Source organism: Populus alba, chromosome 1 (genome assembly GCF_005239225.2).
Source record: "Populus alba chromosome 1, ASM523922v2, whole genome shotgun sequence".
Lineage (NCBI taxonomy): Eukaryota > Viridiplantae > Streptophyta > Magnoliopsida > Malpighiales > Salicaceae > Populus > Populus alba.
In genome coordinates this window covers 6,850,108-6,872,739 of record NC_133284.1, presented here as the reverse complement: position 1 = coordinate 6,872,739, position 22,632 = coordinate 6,850,108, and the positions used below count along the sequence as shown (strand labels likewise).

General features: G+C 34.4%; 2 protein-coding genes across 2 annotated transcripts; both read left to right on the top strand.

Moving 5' to 3' along the window:
- The first annotated feature begins 1,357 nt into the window (after positions 1 to 1,357).
- On the top strand, positions 1,358 to 4,288 carry LOC118042389 (uncharacterized). The gene is made up of 5 exons (XM_035050041.2): positions 1,358 to 2,155; positions 2,268 to 2,325; positions 2,406 to 2,489; positions 2,605 to 2,740; positions 3,103 to 4,288. The coding sequence occupies exons 1-5, from the start codon at positions 1,492 to 1,494 to the stop codon at positions 3,391 to 3,393; spliced, it is 1,233 nt and encodes a 410-aa protein (XP_034905932.1). The 5' UTR covers positions 1,358 to 1,491; the 3' UTR covers positions 3,394 to 4,288.
- Positions 4,289 to 18,338: 14,050 nt separating this feature from the next.
- On the top strand, positions 18,339 to 21,301 carry LOC118042379 (galactan beta-1,4-galactosyltransferase GALS3). The gene is made up of 2 exons (XM_035050032.2): positions 18,339 to 19,713; positions 20,710 to 21,301. The coding sequence occupies exons 1-2, from the start codon at positions 18,512 to 18,514 to the stop codon at positions 21,053 to 21,055; spliced, it is 1,548 nt and encodes a 515-aa protein (XP_034905923.1). The 5' UTR covers positions 18,339 to 18,511; the 3' UTR covers positions 21,056 to 21,301.
- Positions 21,302 to 22,632: the final 1,331 nt, after the last annotated feature.

Sequence of the window (22,632 nt, the reverse complement as noted above, 5' to 3'; positions counted from 1 at the left end):
AGTCTTCAAGTTCAATGAAGATGGTCCATTTGCCTCGCAATTGGGATTTGGGACCATTTGACATGAATACTCACCGTCTTAAAAAGATTAAAATAAGACTAGCTGTTCTACACAAAGATGACAAGAAGATCTGCCATAACCATAAAACACGGTCCCAGAAGATTTTAGCCACTTTAATTTGATTAGTTAAACAACTAAACTTGAGCTAATATCATACCAAAACCAAATATCCTTGTACTTGAGAATTCCAGCAAGCTCAAGAGAGCAATGATTCTCTCATTTATCCTTACTCCAACTTGGGATTAGGGAAGAGATCGTGGGCACAAAAAAAAAGAGGCTATTTAAGGAATAAATTGGGAAATTAGCACGGTAAATAAAAAAAATAGAGAATTGATATAGATAAAATTTGACAAAATAGTATAGTTTGACCATGTCACACTTTAGAAATGGGACATAGTTAAATGGTGAAACTATGTCATTTATATTTTATAGCTCAATCGGTTGACTGGTTTCAAAAATAACAAGAAAAATCTCAAAATTATTAAAACAGGAAGCCTTGGTAAAAAATTTTATATATAAAGATTCGACAGTCCGCGTAGCGAAGCAGTGGCTACTATAAGCCGAAAAACAACCTCTAGAAATTCTTATAAAAACTTGAGTGTCATCAAACAGTCGAATAAAAAAAAAATAAGTTGTTATAATTCTTTTGAGTTATCATCCTGATATGTTGTGCCTGGACCTCCTCTTGTGCCTAAACATATCCTATTGATCTATAAATACATCTACTAAGCCATTCATATAATTTGTTTCGAGCAGATCTTGATGTAGTTATAGCATACTCATACTTGATTACTTAGAATCACGCATACCATATGAATTATAACTTTTTGAGATTTTAATTAAAATCTATTTTTTAGTCAACAAGTTAAACAAAAATAAACATTTTAACTCATAAAACATATTTAAAGGAAAAACTTCATAAAATGATAACTTTTGTTTAAAATAGTTAACTGGTTAATACAACTGCATCCAATCGGTTTACCGATTGAGGTAGAAGATAGGAGTTTGACCATGTTGTATTTCTGTTTTTTATAATTAACTATAATAATGTTTTAAAAAAAAAAATCTCAAATAGAGGGTCCATGTGAAGGCTGGCGTTGGCACTACCACCATCCCCACACTTTTATTTTTTCTTGAGAGAAATGTTAACAACTCTAATCCAGACCTGGAGTCATTGTCATCTTTGTGCTCGCATATTACCCCAAAAGCAATACCCCTCACAAAATGTATGGCAGACCCCAACCCACCCATGTTACCACTCCCTCTGCTCTGTCCCCACTTTCCAGTTTATAAACCCCACATCCTTCCCAAACCCTCCTTAAGTCCTTCGCCTTCGATCTCCATTGTCCATCTCTCATCTCACTCAATAATTTCTTGCACCCAAATCATTCACTCTCCTCTGTTTTTGTCCATACAAAGCACATATTCACTATGTGTTCCTTTAACTCTAGGCTGCACCGAAGTGCTAATAATATTGCTACTCCTATTGCCAAGATTAATGGCCGCCCGGTCCTTCAGCCAAAATCCAATCAAGTTCCTAGCTTGGAAAGACGCAATTCACTTAAAAAGAACTCAGCTGCAAAGTCTCCTGCTCAGGAACCAGCTGCAGTACAACCTGTACCATTAATGCAACCAGCTGGTGATGCCGCAGGTACTAAAACTAAGCAGCCTTCAGGACTGTCCCCCCCTATCTCTCCCAAATTAAAATCACCTTTACCTCCAGCAGTTAAGAGAGGAAATGATCCTGACGGGTTAAATACTAGTGCTGAAAGGGTTTGGACAGCACGTAGCACAACAAAAGTGACAGCTAGTTTGGTAAAGAAGTCGACGAAATCTAGCACTGTAGGAGTTCCACATTCTGTCGACCCTTTTTCTATGAAACACTCCTCTTTGTTAGTTGAGTCTCCAGGCAGCATAGCGGCTGCTAGGAGGGAACATGTTGCTGTTATGCAAGAACAAAGAAAAATGCGAATTGCTCATTATGGGAGAACAAAGTCTGCTAAGTATCAAGGGAAAGTTGTTCCTGCAGATTCTCCGGCTACAAATACCATCTCTCGAGAGGAAAAGAGATGTAGTTTTATCACTCCTAATTCAGGTATCAAACGAATCACTTACATTCCATTTGATTGAGTTAACCTTTCTATGCAATTAAAGGGCACAAAAAAAAAAGTAACTAAAGTGTTCAGTCTATACTTATGTTTCACCAGATCCTATCTATGTTGCTTACCATGATGAAGAATGGGGCGTTCCTGTCCATGATGATAAGTAAGTTCTCTTCACTCATACACAATGTATATGATGGCACTCATGAATCATGAAACTAAAGGACTGATCTTTTTATGCAGGTTGCTGTTTGAATTGCTAGTTCTGACTGGTGCACAAGTTGGATCAGATTGGACTTCAGTCTTGAAGAAAAGAGAGGCATTCAGGTGTGTGTTTTCAACGAGGGAAAAAAATAGAATTGGTTGCGTTGAATTAATTGGCAGGGAAATTGTGATTAAGTGGTTTTTTTTCTTTCTTTTTGGACATTGATGTCTACTGCAGGGAGGCCTTTTCAGGGTTTGATGCAGAAGTTGTTGCCAAATTCACTGAAAAGAAAATAGCATCAATCAGTGCTGAGTATGGCATCGACACAAGCCAAGTTCGAGGAGTGGTAGACAACTCTAATAAGATTCTGGAGGTGATGCAACATAGCTTTCGTCACTTGTTCATTATTTCTTAACAGTCATTTCAGCCTCTGAACTTTTTACTATACTGATGGAATCAAACATCTCACTTCACCTCTCATTCGATAAGAAATATGCATAATTAAGGTTCTTCTAGAAAAGATCTTAGGTTGGGATTGATTTAATAGTTAAGTAACAGTATTAAGAATCATTTAAAAATTGAACAGGTGGACCTAATAACACCAACCACAGTTTGCATTTGCGTTGGAAACCATGTATGGATGTATAAATACTTGCTTTGTTACAAAGTCAATAGACATGATTGAGAGACTTTACTGTGTAAATTACCCTGATTAGTTTTAATTTAATTTTACAGGTTAAAAGGGAATTTGGGTCATTTGACAAGTACTTGTGGGGATATGTTAATCACAAACCTATCTTCACCCAATACAAATCATGCCAAAAGATCCCTGTGAAGACCTCAAAATCAGAAACCATAAGCAAAGACATGGTGAAGAGAGGGTTTAGATTTGTTGGTCCAACTGTCATCCATTCATTCATGCAAGCAGGCGGACTCCGTAATGACCACTTGATCACCTGTCCAAGGCACCTTCAATACATAGCCTTGGCATCTCAACATCCCAGCGCTCTAGCCCCACCTCCGTAGATGAAGTTGATTTACAAGTGGCAGCATACAAGGGGGAGAGGGAAAAAACAGAGAGAAGGGAGACGATCAACATATTACATGGCATATAGTGTGACCATAAAGAAACAAATATAGTTTAGTGGCTTGATTACCTAACTACAGACATAAATTAATGATGCTCTTTAATGTCAAATACTTCTGTGTAGACAGGCTTTTTGGGAGTTTTCAGTGATGGGGCTAAGATAGAATGAGATGATGAAATGAAATTAAAGGAGTCTTGGGAGTGGGGGCATATGGGTAGAGAAAGCATGTGCGGGTGGGCAGGCAATGGCAGATGTATGGTTTCAGCTCCCAATGGCTTTTAATTTAGTGACCACCACACCTCCTCAACTCTATTCTTCCTTTAAACTGGCCCTCGGAGGATAATCAGTGCGGGGCTTTTTGGCCGGACCTCCTAAATATTCTCTACTTTTCTCCCTTCGTGGATTGGATAAGGATTGTTTGTTGTGTCTTCAGCTTTCTTGAGGATAAAGACTATATTCTCAGGAGACAGACACGAGAATTTGATCCTTCCAAGACAAGTATATAGTGACTTGTTGCCATTGCACCTCATCTCCTAAACAGAGTAGCCCAGATACATTTGTAATGGTCATTTTTTTCAATCCTAACTTGTGAGGGATACCAAGTTCTTGTAATATTATGAATTAATGTACTGTTTGAGTGCTTTTTTGCTAGCTGATCTCCGACGACTTTTGCCTGAGCAAAATGTGTTAAAATTAATATCATGGGTCTCCATAAGCAGCTCATTTGGTCCCCTTGTTTTCCAAAATTCAGCCTTGTTAGAAAACGTGATTTGAACTGCTATTGTTGGAGTCATATGTATTGTTTAGTGGTTTGAATAATTCAAACTTGTACCTTTACTTAGCTTTAAGTTATTTCTTTTATCCATGATTGTGATCATGGCGTAATCTTAGGACCATGATGTTAGTGGGTGGTTATTTATCAAGCTTTAAATTGTAATGCTTCATACGTAAATTGTATTCAGTTTTTCACCTTCAAATATATTATTCTCATTTTCTACTTTATTTTTACTGCAGCAACATTGTTTCTTCTTTGTTTATTCTAAAACAACAACAATTGGTATCAGAGCTTTCTTCTTAAAGGGATCTATGTGAGTTTGATACGTCATGGAAGCCGAAGCTAGTTTCTCATCAGTTGTTCCACCAGTGTTTGATGGAGACAACTACCAGATTTGGGCAGTACTCATGGAGACATATTTGGATGCTTTGGATCTATGGGAAGCAGTGGAAGAAGACTATGAAATCCCTACACTTCCTAACAATCCCACTATGGCACAGATCAAAGCGCATAAAGAGAAGAAAACAAAGAAATCAAAGGCCAAAGCCTGTTTGTTTGTTGCAGTCTCATCCACCATCTTTACTCGTATCATGTCTCTGAAGACAGCAAAGGAGATATGGGATTATCTCAAGACTGAATACGAAGGAGATGAAAGGATCCGAGGGATGCAAGTGTTGAACTTGGTACGTGATTTTGAGCTGCAGAGGATGAAAAAGACTGAATCCATCAAAGAGTATTCTGACAGGTTGCTTAACATTGCTAGTCGAGTCAGATTACTTGGCTAGTCTCTACCAGAATCAAGGATTGTCCAGAAAATTCTTGTAACAATTCCTGAAAAATTTGAGGCAACAATTACTTCTTTAAAAAACACTAAGGATATGTCCAAAATCACTCTGTCAGAGATGTTGAATGCATTACAAGCACAGGAGCAAAGAAGGACTATGAGGCAGGAAGAAGATGTTGAGGAAGCCTTATTTGTCAAGCATAAAGAGAACAGATACTACAAAAAATATAAGGAGAAAAGCCAGCAAAGTTCAAATGGAGATTTTAAGGCCAACAACAACAGGAGCAATACTTGAAACAAGAAGGGATCTTATCCTCCATGCCAGCATTGTAATAGAAAATCTCATCCATATTTTAAATGTTGGAGAAGACCAGACGCCAAGTGCAACAAATACAACCAGATGGGGCATGAAGCTGTTATCTGTAAGAGCAAAATTCAACAACATGGTGAAGAGGCACAAATTACTGATCAGGAGGAAGAAGATCAACTATTTGTGGCTACATGTTTCTCTGGCATTGAATCAAGTGAGAGTTGGCTTATTGACAGTGGTTGTACTAACCACATGACACATGACAAGGATCTATTCAGAGAACTAAGGAGCTCAAACACGTTAAAAGTTTGAATTGGAAATGGCGAGTACATAACTGTGGAAGGAAAGGGAACAGTTGCAATTTCAACTTGTTCAGGTACAAAGTTCATTTCTGATGTGTTGTATGTTCCTGAAATTGATCAAAACTTGTTTAGTGTTGGATAACTAATTGAAAAAGGTTATAAAGTTGTGTTCGAAGACAAAAGTTGCTTGATTAAAGATGCAGATGGCCATGATATTTTTAAAGTGAAAATGAAGGGAAAAAGTTTTGCTCTAAATCCATTGGAGGAGGAGAAAATTGCTTTCCCAATCAAAGAAAATATCACAGATATTTGGCACAAGAGGTTCGAGCATTATCATCATAAGGGGCTGTTGTAGATGAAATCTAAGATGATGGCAAATGATCTTCCAGCACTTAATGATCACATTCCAAATTGCAAAGCATGTCAGTCTGGAAAGCAAAGCAGGAAACCATTTCCCAAAGTAACATGAAGAGCAATAAAGAAGCTGCAATTGATTCATACTGACATTGCAGGCCCACAAAGAACACCTTCTCTAAATGGCAATCTCTATTATGTTGTTTTCATTGATGATTTCTCCCGTATGTGTTGGATTTTCTTTTTAAAGCACAAGTCAGAGGTGGCTCAAGTTTTCAGGAACTTTAAAGCTAGAGTTGAAAATGAGAGTGGCTGTAAAATTCAAATTCTCAGATCAGACAATGGCAAGGAGTACACCTCTAATTCATTCAACAGCTTTTGTGAGGAGGCAGGCATTCAACATCAATTAACTGCTCCATACACTCCACAACAAAATGGAGTCAGTGAGAGACAAAACAAATTCATCTTGGAGATGACAAGATGTATGTTGCATGAGAAGAATCTACCAAAGAAGTTCTGGGCTGAAGCAGTAAACACTGCTGTTGTTCTGCAAAATCAACTTCTAACCAGAGCTGTGAAGGATCAAACACCATTTGAGGAATGGTATGGTTATAAACCATCTTTGAACTTCCTTAGAATTTTTGGATTTTTGTGCTTCACTTTTGTTCCACATATCAAAAGAGATAAATTAGATGAAAGAGCACTTCCAGGCATCTTCATAGGCTACAGCTTGGTTGCAAAAGCTTATAAAGTTTTCCAGCCACAAACTAGAAAAATTGTTATAAACAGGGATGTGCACTTTATGGAGGACGAAGAGTGGAACTGGGATGATGCAAAGAAGATGAATTCAACCTCAAAAGAGCTAAAGATAAACTTTTTTGGTTCTGACATAGAAGAACAAAACATAGATGACTGGCAGAATGTCATGACAGATAGCACTCCCATCAGAGGCACAAGACTACTTTCTGATTTTTATCAAAGATGCAACATTGCTATGTGTGAACCTGCAGATTTTGAAGAAGCCAAGATGGATTAAAATTGGATTGCTGCAATGAAGGAGGAATTGTTCATGATTGAAAGGAACAAAACATGGGAGTTGGTTGATCGACCTTAAAACATAAAGGTAATTGGAGTCAAGTGGGTGTATAGAACCAAGCTTAATGCTGATGGCTCAATCAATAAGCATAAGGCTAGGCTCGTGGTCAAAGGATATGCTCAAATATTTGTGGTGGATTACTTAGATACCTTCGCACCAGTAGCCAGGCTTGACACTATCAGGCTTTTACTTGTTGTTGCAGCTCAAGAAAATTGAAAGGTGTACCAGCTAGATGTCAAGTCAGCGTTCTTGAATGGTTTGTTACAAGAGGAGATTTATGTAGAGCAACCAGAAGGCTACATAAAAGAAGGAGAAGAAGACAAAGTTTGTCTTCTTAAAAAGGCTCTCTACGGATTGAAGCAAGCTCCAAGAGCTTGGTACAGTAGAATTGATGAACATCTGCAGAATTTGGGATTTGCTAAAAGCTTCTCTGAATCAACACTGTATGTCACGCATAATGGAGCTAACATTTTGATTATCTCACTATATGTTGATGATCTGCTTGTGACAGGAAACAACACAAGTTTAGTGGAGAAGTTTAAGCAAGAAATGATGGAGGTTTTTGAGATGACAGATCTCGGTTTGATGACTTTCTTTCTTGGAATGGAAATTATGCAGGATGAACATGAAGTCTTTATCTGTCAGAAGAAATACGCCAAGGAGATTCTAAAGAAATTTCAACTTGAAGAATGCAAGGCAATGAGCACTCCTATGAACCAAAAGGAAAAGCTCTGTAAAGAAGATGGAACAGACAAGATTGATCAAGCACATTTCAAAAGTCTGATTGGTTGCTTAATGTATCTCACAGCAACTAGGCCTGACATTTTGAATGATGTAAGTATCTTGTCTCGGTTTATGCATTGTGCAAGTGAACTGCATCTCAAGGCTGCAAAGAGGGTGATTAGATATGTCAAAGGCACATATAATTTTGGCATTAAATTCACGAGGAGCAAAGAGTTCAAGCTGGTTGGTTTCTCAAACAGTGATTGGGGAGGTTCCATTGATGATTTAAGGAGCACTTCAGGCTATTGTTTCACACTTGGTTCTGCTGTTTTTTTAATGGTGCTCGAAAAAACAAGAAACCATAGCTCATTCCACTGCTGAAGCAGAGTTTGTTGCTGCAACAGCTGCTGTTAATCAAGCTTTATGGTTGAGGAAAATTTTAATTGATCTTAACTTGGAGCATAAGGAAAGCACTGAGATTCTTGTTGACAACCAAGCTGCTATTGATACATCACATAATCCTGTATTTCATGGCAAAACTAAGCATTTCAACATTAAGTTGTTCTTCTTAAGGGAAGTACAAAAGGATGGAGCTATTGTTCTTGTCTATTGCAAAACAGAAGATCAGGCTGCAGACATTTTCACCAAGCCTCTACCAATTAGCAAGTTTGAATTTCTGAGGGCAAAACTTGGAGTTTGCAGTTACCAAAGCAAGGAGGAGTGTTAGAAAACGTGCTTTAAACTGCTATTGTTGGAGTCATATGTATTGTTTAGTGGTTTGAATAATTCAAACGTGTACCTTTACTTAGCTTTCAGCCATTTCTTTTATCCATGATTGTGATCATGGCGTAATCTTAGAACCATGATGTTAGCGGGTGGTTATTTATCAAGCTTTAAATTGTAATGCTTCAGACGTAAATTGTATTCAGTTTTTCACCTTCAAATATATTATTCTCATTTTCTACTTTATTTTTACTGCAGCAACACTGTTTCTTCTTTGTTTATTCTAAAACAACAACAAGCCTCCTAAGTTAAGCATATCCTCTTCCTCCTCCACGTTCTCTCAGCTTCATAGCTGCGTACCATTCTTTCCTATACTTTTGTGCAGCAATCACTGCAGAGATATATGTATGATGATTGATGGCTTTAAAGTTGTGGCTTTAACCTCCTGTAAAGTGGGTATATATCGGAGGGGAATCCAAGGCACTAGCTCGGGTTGAGGGGCCTCTAGCTAGCTGTACGCTGACCCTCCCCCAAGAAAATATGCATTGTTGTGCCTGCAACTACTGTATACGATTCCCCTTCATTTATCTTCATCTTCCCCTCTTGATTTTTGGTGGAATCAAAGCATGAGAAAGTGGATGCACGTGTTCATTTAAGGGACATCAATATGATTAGTTTAAGTAAATTTCGTTTCCCACAAGGGACCATGAGTTTTAAGCAAACATGTTGTTTGATTAAATTCATTTTACCTGACTGCAGCCATGAATGCTTCACAAGAACATCTGAACATGGGCATAAGTGCTCGTAAAACCTTCTTGTATATCATCATTCGACTTCAAATGAAACCACCCAGTTGAGTCCAATGGTCGTCTCTGGAGAGATTGTTTCTTGGAACACAGGCTCGTGCAAGTAAGGGCTTGGTGCTTTTTCAAGTCTCTAGAGATGAGGGCAAGTGACCCCAACGAACTGGCCTGCTGCAATGCTTCGTAGCCTTGGGTCCTAGACTTTGTTTTGTTTCGTGTCCGAACTGAATTTCTGACAACGACAGAAATTCCAAACAAAAGCCTTCAGTTACAACTAGACTACATTGTCATGATCCAATGTATTCAGGCCTGCATATTTATATTTCATGGATTGCAACTTTACGGGCCATCTCAATTTCCACTCGCAGTTACCCACCATGCCACCACAGCATCCATGACAAAAAGTTGCATACAACATGCTTGATATATATATATATATATATATATATGCGCTTTGAGTGTGAAATCGAAAAAGGTACGCTTGATGGTTGAGATGGAGATCTCTCCTTGACCATCATGTTAAGATCTAAAGTCTATAGAACGAAAATTTAAGAAAAAATATATATTTTTAATTCTAATAGAGATAATCCACCTTTGATAATGTAAAAAAAAAAAAAAAAAAGACAGACTTAGTGTTGATAACAGAAGATGGCAATTGAATCCGAACATTCTTTTTATCACGTAGTATATTGGTGTTTGCATTGTTCGAAAAAATATGTATCATCAGCTCTATCTTTTAGGTATTTTTTGGTTGTTATTCTATGATAAAAGAGACCGAAACATGAAAGATTGTGATTACAACATTAAAAATGGATTTTTGTCTCTGTTTTAGAGATTATTTTTAATCAATTTTATATCTTTATCATTTTATTAAAACTTGAACCACTGATTTGAATTTACTTAATTCCCACTATTATATTTGTAAACTAAAAAATCTAAAAGCAAAATCATAAAAAAAAAATGAGAAATATAAATAAGAGAGAGAGAGAGAGAGCATTAACATGATGGAACCTAGCCAAATTATCGGATAAAATCACCATCAAATAAATGTTCTCGCCATTCCTAAAAAGCTTGTAGACAACTAATTTAGACGGTTTTATCATCGAATTTGAGAGGCGCATGAATTAATAAATTTAAAACTAAATTTGGGTGTTGATTGTTTAAAAGCAATTTGTAATATTAATTTTGTGTTTATAATGTTGAGATGAGAGTTTTCATGTCTTTTTGCGATGAAAATGACCCGTTGTCTACTAGTTTTTTACAGCCTGGCTATCTAGGCTTGGTTCCAAGCCTGGTAGTGATGTGGGATTAGTTTAAACTTTAAAGCCTATTTTTTTTAACATACTCATTTATAAATATACAAGGTCCGGCCCCCACTTCATTGCGGGCCACGTCAAAATCCAACCATTTCATTAAAAAAATCTTAACGTTGCTATTTTTTATGAGTGCAATAAAATATTTGAAATGAGAGTGAAAATCTTGATAAATGTATAAGATAAAATTAAATGATCATCATATATGTTAATAAATTTAAAATAAAAATATTAGTGTGGCTTCTTCGACCTGATGGATTACGAGCAATCTAATTATCTTCTTCAAATGGTGATATAGTTTTTTTATATTAAAAAAAAAACAATTATTGTTGCTATTAATATCAAAGGATTAAATTATAAAAAATATCCAAAGAGTGAAATGAAAAGGTAGCAACACATTATGTTAAACCCATGTTAACCCGCAAAATAGATAACTCGAGTACTGGAGACGATAACAATGGGTTCCAACTAATCTTGGGTTCAATTAAAGAATGAAGATGGAATTTAAGAAACAAATAAATGTTGAAGGGTATGAAATTAAAAAAATATGAGTTTTTTTTTTAAAAAAAAAAACTACCAAGCTTATGTGAATTTCTCACGCTATGTCGTGGACCAATAATGTTTTGGAAGAAGCAAGAAGAACTTGATACCTGGATCATTAACATATCCAATAAGATTGTAAAAATTAATATTATGATTTAAATCAAAGGCAACAACAGAAAACGAATCATAAAAAAATACACATGAAAATAATAAACAAAAAAATAAGCTATCAATATCATACATGTAAGAAAAAGAAAGAAAATATTGCTAGAGACCCACCACCACTTAATTGTAGACTCACTCACAACCCCAAGAACTTGCTATGTTGGTTCAAGCTTCATTGCAAAAAGGATGCAAGATAACATTGAAAGAAACTACATGGTTCGCTAAAGCAATACCCTGTAAAAGTAAATTGAATAAAACATAATGATGAGAGGATATGTCCATATTTAATCAATCAATCAATTATATTTGGTTAAGAAAATAAATTATTTTGCAAAAATAAATCCATCAAAGGAAAAAACATAAAGCGACCCCAGGTAACCCAACAAAAAAAAAAATGTAGAAAACATATAAACAAAAAACACTGAGCATAATCTCTAATAAACTGATAAAATCTGGAAAAAAATATTAGCTTAAAATAATGATAAAAAAAAAGGAAACTCCTAGCAAATATCCTTAAGTAGCGTTAACTTTCCAAACTGGAATCCAAGAAATTCTAAAATGAGGTTAACCAAAAAGCTCAATTTCAAATCAATTCAATTTTGAAAGATAAAATCAAGTGTAATAAAAACACAAAACTAAAAATTTTAGCAAAGAAAAATACAATTTTACCAGCATCTGCATTAATGATGTGCGATTAAAAACGCATTATAATTTAATTATAATTTTAAAAATATTTGTTTAATTAGAACACATTACATTTTTTTATAGATTTTATTAAAAATTCTTTCTTGAATTTTTTATTAAGAAACTATAATTTATAGTTTTTTTTTTAATATATTTTTTCAAACTATGAGGTTATTTAATTGGTATAATTTTCTTCTACTTATTACTACTTTTGTAGTTTTGAAAATGGTGTTTGGTTTTTAATCATGGGTTTTGGATCAGGTGTGAAATTCTCAGATTGCAAACGCTGTCCTACATGATTAACGGGATGTTAAAAAATATGATTGTAATTATTTTTTGAAATGTTTTTTTTGTTTATAAGGTTAAATTGGTTATTTTACTATGCATTTTACAAGTAAAAATACAAATATATCCCTCAATGACACCAAACAATATAATAATTTTAAAGTTATTTATAATAATTTATTATGTAATTTAAAAATAAATACCTGTCATGCCCTTAATCAATTTAAAAATATCAAAATACTCCTTTTAAGAAGACAATCATGCTCTCAACCTCCGCGTAAAAAAGGTTCTTACTTTTTTTCCAAGGTAAAGCGATGGGGAACAGTGAATTCACCATCTATTTTAGTTTTTTTTTTTAATATAACATATAATATAACCGGTGGGATTTACATTATTGTGGAAATATATAGAAACTCTCAACCTCACTTGGATATTCTCCGAGGTGCAGTGCTCGTCTTTTAATTAATCAAGCAACCCCGATGCAAAGATACACCTGCATTATTTAAATAATTTAACGTGTTAATAATAATAGCAAACTTAATGATAAGGTAGCTTCCTAGGCCGTGTTATTAATATCCCAGGTTAACGGTGTTGTCGGCCACACCTAAGTTATTTAATTACCGCGTTTCGTGTTTTAATGTTTTATGATTTTTTTTATTTATAGATTATTTTAATGTTCTAAAGTTAAAAGTAATTTTTTAAAATATTAAAAAAATATATTTTAATTCATTTTAGAGTTAAAAACATTTTAAAAAATAATTACAATCATATTTTTTAACATCCCGTTAATCATGTAGGACAGCGTTTGCAATATGAGAATTTCACCCCTAATTCAAATCTCATGATTAAAAACAAAACACCATTTTCAAAACTACAAAAGTAGTAATGAGTAGAAGAAAATTTTACCAATTAAATAACCTCATAGTTTGAAAAAATAGATTTTAAAAAAATATAAATTATAGTTTCTTAATAAAAAATTCAAGATTTTTTTTTAATAAAATCTATAAAAAATTATAATGTGTTCTAATTAAACAAATATTTTTTAAAATTATAATTAAATTATAATGCGTTTTTAATCGCACATCATTAAACTACTGGATATATTTTAGAACATGTTTGAGAGTGTGATTGCGGTTGTTTTTTCAAAATATTTTTTATATCGAAATGCATCAAAATGATATTTTTTTATTTTTAAAAAATTATTTTTAAGATCAGTATATTAAAATAACATAAAATATAAAAAAAATATTAATTTTTTAAAAATAAAATAATTATTTTAAAAATATGAATTAATCCGTGCTTCCAAATATTCTCTTAATGAAAATGAGTTCAGGATAGTGTTTGAGATCTCGAAAATCTCACAGCCGATTTGAATCCCATAATAAAAAAAAAAAAAACAAACTATTCTCAAAATAACAATGATAATTATCAGAAGAAAAAATTAACCTCTTTTTTTTTTTAATTAGTGCCATCCAAGCGAAACTTCTCAGTTCACACCGCACCGCAGGTTTGAAATTTGAAGGCCCAGGGATCTCGCATTACGCGTTCTCGTTATTATATCACAATCAATTTTCTACATTATATTGATCACATTCACATTCACATTCACAAGAAATCCCACGACCAAGAGAATCTCAAAGAATAAATTAGAAATAATGAAAACGCCGCCTCCTTCTGGGAAATACAAGCAGCAGTTGAGAACGCAAGCAAGCAACACCGGATGGTCCTCAATCAAGCAGCGGCAGCATTTCAGCGTCAACCCACCGAGAAAATATCAAGCAATGCCGGCAAAGGGTCCCTCCCTTTGCATTTTCTCTCTCTCTCTTTTTTTCCGTTCTTGGGAAAAGGTCCCTTCCTTTCTGACTGTCTAATATATTTTTGTCACAATTAAATCTTAAATTTTAATATTTTTTTTATCTTAATGCTATTACTGATGATAAGTTCAAAAGAGGGAGGAGATAAATGGAGAATCACCTTGGAAAACAATACGAACACGTGTACGACCCTGCTCGCACAATAAAAATAAATAAAAACTTATTCCGGAAAAGTAAATAGAAATGATATACGTGTCAACCAGTCTCAAAGATATCACTTTATTGATTGAAGTGAAGTGGGTCCAACTCAACGAATACAAGACACGTGTCCAGAACTCTTTGCGCGAGGCGCAGCTTGCCCTTCTGTGCAATCCTTCATAATAGTTGTTATGAGATATTCCCGCAAATACAGGAATTATAAGAGGGTCCCGTATCCTCCCGACTGGTCGTCAGCTGTGTAAACTAGATCACTGTTTGAGCGTGAGGGCTGTATCGGTCCACGTGGAAAAATGAGTTATGATGAATCTTGTGGTCCCTGCCTAAGGCGGTGGCCTTTGTTTCGGAGGACACCCCCATGAGGAAGGACAGGCGTCGTTGACGGAGCAGAGCACCGATTCAGATAATCCTCCATCTGTCTATATTTCTTCCCTTATACTTTTGTTTGCTTTATTATGTTAATTATTCTGATTCTTATTTGACTCCTCCATGCTCCCTTCATCATAATATTCCTGCCTGGGTTGTAGCTTCCCTTCTTTTGTTTATCTTGTTAGAAGCTATGTAGTATTTTCAGAGCAATTATTTTTAAAATATTTTCTTTTTAAAAATATATTAAATTTTATTTTTGTTATTAATACATCAAAATAATCTATAAACATTAAAAAAATTCAAATAAATTAAAAATTAAAAATTTTTTTCAAAAATATTTGTAAAACATAAAAAAAAATGCTTTTATTGTTTCGTTGGTAATATAAGATTGTGATCCGAGATAATTTTTTAAAATAATTTTTTATATAACAATAAATCAACGATGCTTTAGAAAAAAAAATTGCCAGGAGGGAGGAAAAATAAGCGCAACCGGCGTGGACAATAAATTGACTTGGGAAGTGTTTTGAATGTGGAATGCAAAAGCATCTGAAATGTGATTCCCAGAAATAAAATAGGAAGAGAGAAAGAGGATGAAACGACGAACAGTCTTAGCATTTTATGATAAACAAATAAAGGGCTATATTTCTTTACTGCTATATTTCTTAAGAAACAAAAAATAATGCTAGAGATATTACTAGTTTTTACTGCCGTATTTCTTTAGTAAAACTAGAAGGAGAATCATTCTTATTCTTGTATAGTCTAAGAGTGTTTGTTTTTAAGGTCATTTTTTATGATTATAGTTTTAAAAAATATGATTAGCTGTGGTTGGTTAAATAATGTGTTTGGTATTGTAGTAAGTGTTGTGGTTGTGATTTGAAAAAAAATATTTTATAAAGATTATTTTTAGTTGAGGTTGGTTTGAAAAAATATATGTTTAGTTAGAATTGTGGTTGAAATTGAGGTTGAACAAAAAACAGTTTAATGTGTTTAATTAAATTATACTCTTTAAATTGAGATTATAAAATAATTAAAAAATATATATATTAATATTGATGGTTTTTAATTGAAATATTAGCAATCTAACAACTGCTATTACATCATGAAATAAACAATACTTTATATAAAGTATTTTTTATTGTTGTATTAAACTATGTTCAATTTCATCACGTATGAAATCTATTCAACAAGGACTACAGTTTCCATGGTTTCTTGAGCGTGCAACACCATGTAAAATATCATTTGGAATAAAATTGGAATTGCGATCAAATTCTGTAAATGCTACGTCATCATACGATCTTCTTCAAATGTAATTATGTAGTGCCATTAAATCATGTTAAACATTAGTTTTTCAAATAAAACACAATATCTAAGAAATTTTTTCAATTTTCATTTTATTTTACCAGGTCACACCCGGTTCAATACATTTATGTTTGTGACAGATCCAGTTCAATGCATTTAGGTTTAGGTTGGGTCGAACCCGATCCGGCCCTTTAACAAGGAAGCTGCTCTCCACTCTTCACGTAGCTGAATAGTGGAGACATCGAGAAGTGCAGAAAAAGAAGGGGAAGGGGAAGAGGTGGCGGCCCTAAGTGGTGGCGAGGGAGCTGTGTTCCATTATTATTCAACGTGAACAGTGGAGACATGATACACAAGAAGAAGGAGAAGAGGAAGGGGAAGAGTTGGTTAACTTCCTTCCTCTGTTTCTGCAAGGCATGCCATTGTTTACTGTGTTGTTACACAGTTGCAACAAAAGCAGCCCAAGCTGCTTTGATTGACCCTGCGTTGTAAACACAGTAAAAGGCGGGGCCCATGAACAATAAATCCTGTTTTTTTCTTTACCAAACATGCAAGAGCTGCATTTTAAATGCATGAAATGCAGCTGCAACCGCAGTCATGTAAACAAACAGCCTCTTAGACATGTATTTGATAAAAATTATAGTTGAAGTTCGTATGTAGAAAAAAATATGTATAAAATATTTAGTAGTTGTGTTTGCAGTTGCTTTCAAAATACATTTTACTTGAAAATACATTAAAATAATTTTTTTTTATTTTTTAAAAAATTATTTTTCATACCAGCGCATTAAAATGATCTAAAAACACACACACACAAAATTAATTTGAAGCAAAGAAAATAATAAAAAATTTTATTTTTTTTCAAAAATGCTTTTTGAAACGCAAAAAACAAACATGGTTTCAGTGTTTGATTGCGTTTCGAAAGTGGTTTTGAAACAAATTAAAATAAAATTATTTTGTTTTAAAATAAATATATTTTTTTATTTTTTAGATCATTTCAATACGATGATATCAAAAATAATTTTTAAAAAATAAAAAAATATATTATTTTAACGTGTTTTGGAATGCCATGCTTCCAAACACCTTTAAGAATTTTTACAAAATCCAGTTAAAAAAAACATGTAAAAACTGCAATATAAAAATTATATTTCAAACTCAATTCTTTAATGAGCCACAAAATATAAAATACAATTAATTTATTACTAAATATCTTGATGTATTTATTTCACCGTAAACAAAAAAAAATTAATGAAAAAAACTTAGCCTAAATCCATCCATTTGCACCAATAGCCGAACTCAGTATCACACTGGGAAATATCTATGGCTATTCTCTAAAAATGTCCTCGAAACACGATAAAATAATTTTGGAGAAATCAGAGAATGGGAATTAATTTTGAAAAACCAAGAGAAGAGAGAAGCATATTAAACATATAGGAAAAAACAAAAAAATAGGAAACATGAAGGACCCACAAGGAAGAAAACTTGAAAACTCAAAAAAATGAAAAAACAAAAATAGTACCTGTAAGATAAAAAAGGGAAGGAACTCAAAGCACCAGAGCCTCACCGCAAATGATTATAGACATGTCCAGATACAAATTTCTACGCAAAAATCAGCGTTGCTGTGTATTACTTAGATATTATTATTCACTCTGTTTTGTAATGATGCTGTAAAGTTGCTTCAATTGCTTTCTATTCTGTTAAATCTAATAATACTTTTGAATTAACACAAAGCTTTCCTCTCCGAACATTTACTTTTAAAATATCTTGAAATAATATTTTTTTAGTTTTTTAAGATTTATTTTTAATATTAATACATCATTTAAAAAATTATTTTTAAAAAAATACAAGAACAAACAGACAAAATTGCCTTTCGCAAGATCATTGGCAATGGTATTTTTCTTTTTAAATATTTTTTTTCCAGTATAAACCGAATCACTACAGAGAAGTTTAAGCTCAGATAATCGAGAAATCCACTATAATTTGAAGAACAGATGATTTAATTACCTAAAAAGGATATATTACTAATATACACTCTACCCAACCATTTCTAAGAGTCCGTTTGGGATTGAGGTGTGACCTGCTTTTCGAAAAAATTCAAACTTTTTTTTTTTTTTGCTAAAATTAAGTTCGGTTTGTACTTTCTGCATCGTTTTGATGTGCTAATATCAAAAATAATTTTTAAAAAATAAAAAAACATTATTGGCATGCTTTTCAGCACGAAAAGCTATTTGAAAAGTAACAGCTACCACACTCCCAAACACCCTCTAGAAATGAAGAGCCAAGCAATTTCTAATTTTGCTTTGACAGCCCCAAAAAAACTTAAAAAGTGATATAAGAACGGACGCAAACAGGCACGTCCTATACACACCCTCTATTAAAGATACAAGCAAGAAATACAGAGAGAGAGAGAGAGAGAGAGCTTCTTCCTCTGCCTCTTCATCTTCCCCATCTTCTCCCTCTCTATCTGAGAAAGAATATACAGAAGCTTACGAAATCCATCCGATATGGGTAAAGAGAGATCAGAGAAAGAGAGAGGTGGAGGAGAGAATAACAAGAGGAATTTGTTTGTGTCTTGTGTTGTAATGAACTCATGTGCTGCCGAGCTTAAACTCCTTTTAACAGCTCTTTTAGTTATTTGCAGTGTTGCTACTCTTTTCCAGATTCTCCCTTCACGTTTTACTATCTCTGCTTCTGATCTCCGTTTTTGCATCTCTAGGATTTCCACCTCCAACACCTCCTTCGCTTCCCTCAACAGTACCCCAACCAGTACCCCAACCATGCCTCCAAGCCCATCCCCGCCCTCCATTCGAAAAGATCAAGTGGCTGACAATGGTGTTATCAAGCGAGTCTTTAACCCTTATGGTTCAGCTGCTTATAATTTCATCACCATGGGTGCTTACAGAGGTGGACTCAACACCTTTGCTATCATTGGCCTTGCTTCAAAACCTCTCCATGTTTACTCAAAACCCACTTACCAATGTGAATGGGTCCCCCAATCGTCCTCTGCATCCAACTCTACTTTCTCCACTGTTTCTTACAAGATGCTCCCTGATTGGGGTTATGGTCATGTCTACACTGTTGTTGTAGTGAACTGTACCTTTTCAGAGGCAGTCAATAGTGAAAATTCAGGTGGGAAGTTGTTCCTGGAAGCCTCAACATCAGGCGGTGGTGATAGAGATTTTAACATTACTGATAGATTTGAGGTTTTAAATGAATCTCCAGGAGATATAAACACGACCCTTTTTAGTTCAAAGCCTAAATATGATTATTTGTATTGTGGGTCATCTTTATATGGTGGGCTAAGTCCACAAAGAGTGAGGGAATGGATTGCTTATCATGTGAGATTCTTTGGGAAAAGATCTCATTTTGTTATACATGATGCCGGTGGTGTTCATGAGGAGGTCTTAGAGGTTTTGAAGCCATGGATGGAATTGGGATATGTTACATTGCAAGATATAAGAGAACAAGAGAGGTTTGATGGGTATTACCATAATCAGTTTATGGTTGTCAACGATTGTTTGCATAGGTACAAGTTTATGACTAAATGGATGTTCTTTTTTGATGTTGATGAGTATATTCATGTGCCACAAAAGAAAACTATCAAGTCTGTCTTGGATTCGCTCTCGGATTATACTCAGTTCACAATTGAGCAAATGCCTATGAATAACAAGCTCTGCCTCTCTGCTGATTATGGTAGATATTACAGGTATAATTATGCTTACTCACTCTTCTTTTTTTCCTCTTTTTTTTAATTTGTCTCTTATTTTAACTTTGTTTTATCTTTCCTAGCATGATTAATTTCAAGCTGTTAGAACCCTTAAGAATGGGTCTCTCTTTTTTCTCTGTTCCGCTATTTGTGCTATATTGGAATTCTTTTTGTTTTTTGTGTCTGTGAAAATGGATGTGTCGGTTCGCATAGTGGTCCTGCTTCCACAATAATTGAATTTTGCTTGGTAAAGTTTCCACACGGAGAAAATTAGCTTCTAGGCCTAACAAGATGGGTATAGAATATAGATTATTGGTTGATCGAGTCTTTGGGATATTGGCAAACTTGGAGCATCATTCGGTTTTTGTAGTTTTGTATGATACTTTGCACATTTGGGATGCTGGATTGGAACATTTGAGGACTAATGTTGAACAATTAAACAAAAGATTGAGTAAAGTGTTTGGAATTATTCACCTGGTGACCATACCTTGATTTTTCTCTCGTCTCTTTATCAGGGCAGGTGGAAGTGGGGTGGGTTCGAGTTTTGTTCTAAAGTGATTGTCTCTTAGTAGTAACTAATAACTATGATTAGGAACCTTGTCAATTCATTTTATTATCAATGCTGTGTTCTTTTTATTCTTGAAGAATCAAAAGCAAGGTTCAATTGCAGATGTTCGCTTCTTCAAGATAGGAAAGCCACAAAGATCAAAATAGAGTTCATTGTGGCAATGAAAAATGGATTATTGTGGCGAAATGAACTTGGAAAATCAATAAAAATCAATTAGATAGTCGTGAATGATGAATTATGCTGATGTTTTAATTTGTATCAAAAATAAATTGATGTCTGTATAAAATAGTGAGATTGCACTGTTGATGTGGATGTGAAATAGAAAATTTTAATATCGAGACTGTTTCTATATATAATAAGAGCGTGTTGCATTGACTCGCATCTTGTTCCCTTCATAACATGGCTTGTGATTGTGCTTGGATTCACAGAAAGTGGGGATTTGAGAAGCTTGTGTACAAAGATGTGAAGAGAGGCATAAGGAGAGACCGAAAATACGCAATCCAACCACGCAATGTCTTCGCAACCGGAGTGCACATGTCCCAGAACGTTGCCGGTAAAACAACACACAAAACTGAGGGCGTGATCAGATATTTCCATTATCATGGAACCGTAGCACAGAGGCGGGAGCCGTGCCGAAACCTGCTCAATGTCACAGAAATCAACTTTGAAAACAATCCTTATGTCCTTGACACAACAATGCGAGATCTTGCTTGGTCTGTGAAGAAATTTGAGAACCAAATGATTGGACCCAGGCTAAAAAATACTCGGCAATGACTGGATGGTGGATTTTCTTTCGATACCATGTAGTTGCTCGGTAGTAACTTTTTATCCTTTCTTTTTATTATTATTTTACTGAAGGCTGGGTAGATCAGAAATATTCATTGGGGGGGTTCTTTTGTGTATCATATTGTTTTCTTTTTCTTTTTCTTTTACGAGTATAGATACAGGTGGTGTATGAAATAATATGGGAGGTGCTCCATTCCTTGAATTCTTCTATATATATGTATGTATTTATATAAATTTGCGTGCCAAGTTATTTTTCACATAAATTAAGGGTGATTCGGTGTCGGTACGATGTCCCACCAGCCACCTTTGGGAGGTAAAGCAATGTGCTTGATTTTCATGGTGCCAGCCTCCGCACCTTTTGGTTTATACCTCGTCGAGGCCTTATGCTTTCGTTGTGTTTTCGATTGAAAATACTAAAGTGAACATGTGCTATGGTTTCCAATGAAAGCCACAGGCTGTTTTGCTCTTTTCCCTTTATAATCTTTTTTGACAAGTCGAAATGGACATGTGGGTGACAATATAGTGGTCCCTTTCAAATGTCCCCTCTCTCAACTAATCCATGAAAAAATAATCATTATTCATCATATTATAAAAGTATTTAGTTTGGCTCTTTTTATCCATTAATATGCATGCATTAATTTTTATTTTACCAATCTTATTTAATATATATATATATATATATAAATTTAAATTGATTCGTATAAACTGACCTAAAATATCCTATAAATAAAAAAATAGATAGCGTGCGCGAATTACCAAAGATAATTATTATTAATTTTTTATTAATATAGATGTTTGGACTGGTTTGTGCATGCTTCAACTAAAAATAATAATAATATTTAATTTTGATTAAACAACTAGGTTAGATATATTTGAGATTCAAAATAAAGATCCTATGATTATTTTATCTTACCTGTATTCTCAGCAAGCATTTCATAAGAAAAAGAAATATGAAATGCTAATAAATTTGGTTCGGTTGGTGGGTCCCATCACTTCACGTGTTTGTGAATGACGTACAAAATTCACACACAAAATAATTAAGGTGATGGATGAAATGGAATAATATTGCGAGACAACGGCTGTTTTTATGGCCATACCCTGAAAGGTAGGGTAATGGAACCACACACCAACTGTAATATTCTCTAGCATGCAATCGCTGCTCTCTTCATGCTTCATTTACGAACAATGCCAGCTTCTGCTAGCTAGCTCTACACAAGCCCATTTCTCCAGCTATTTTTGAGAGAGACTTCGTGTCCTGTAGCTTTGTCACTCATCACCTTTAATTATTAATTTGGTTGCATTTTTATATCTCTAGATGATTGATCAGATTAATTTCCCACCCCCTTTCTCTCTCTCTCTCTCCTTTTGCTTCAAGAAATATATTACACAGTCGTCATCCTCTTCCGAGCAAGCACCAAGGTAGTTAACACAGGAATTCACTCTGCTAAGTACTGAGATGTTCTTGGACGCATAAACCTGCAAGTCCTGGTCTCTAATCATAATACTGTGGAGCATATGATATTCCATAAACGAAAATTATGATATTGGGAATGAAAGCGACATGG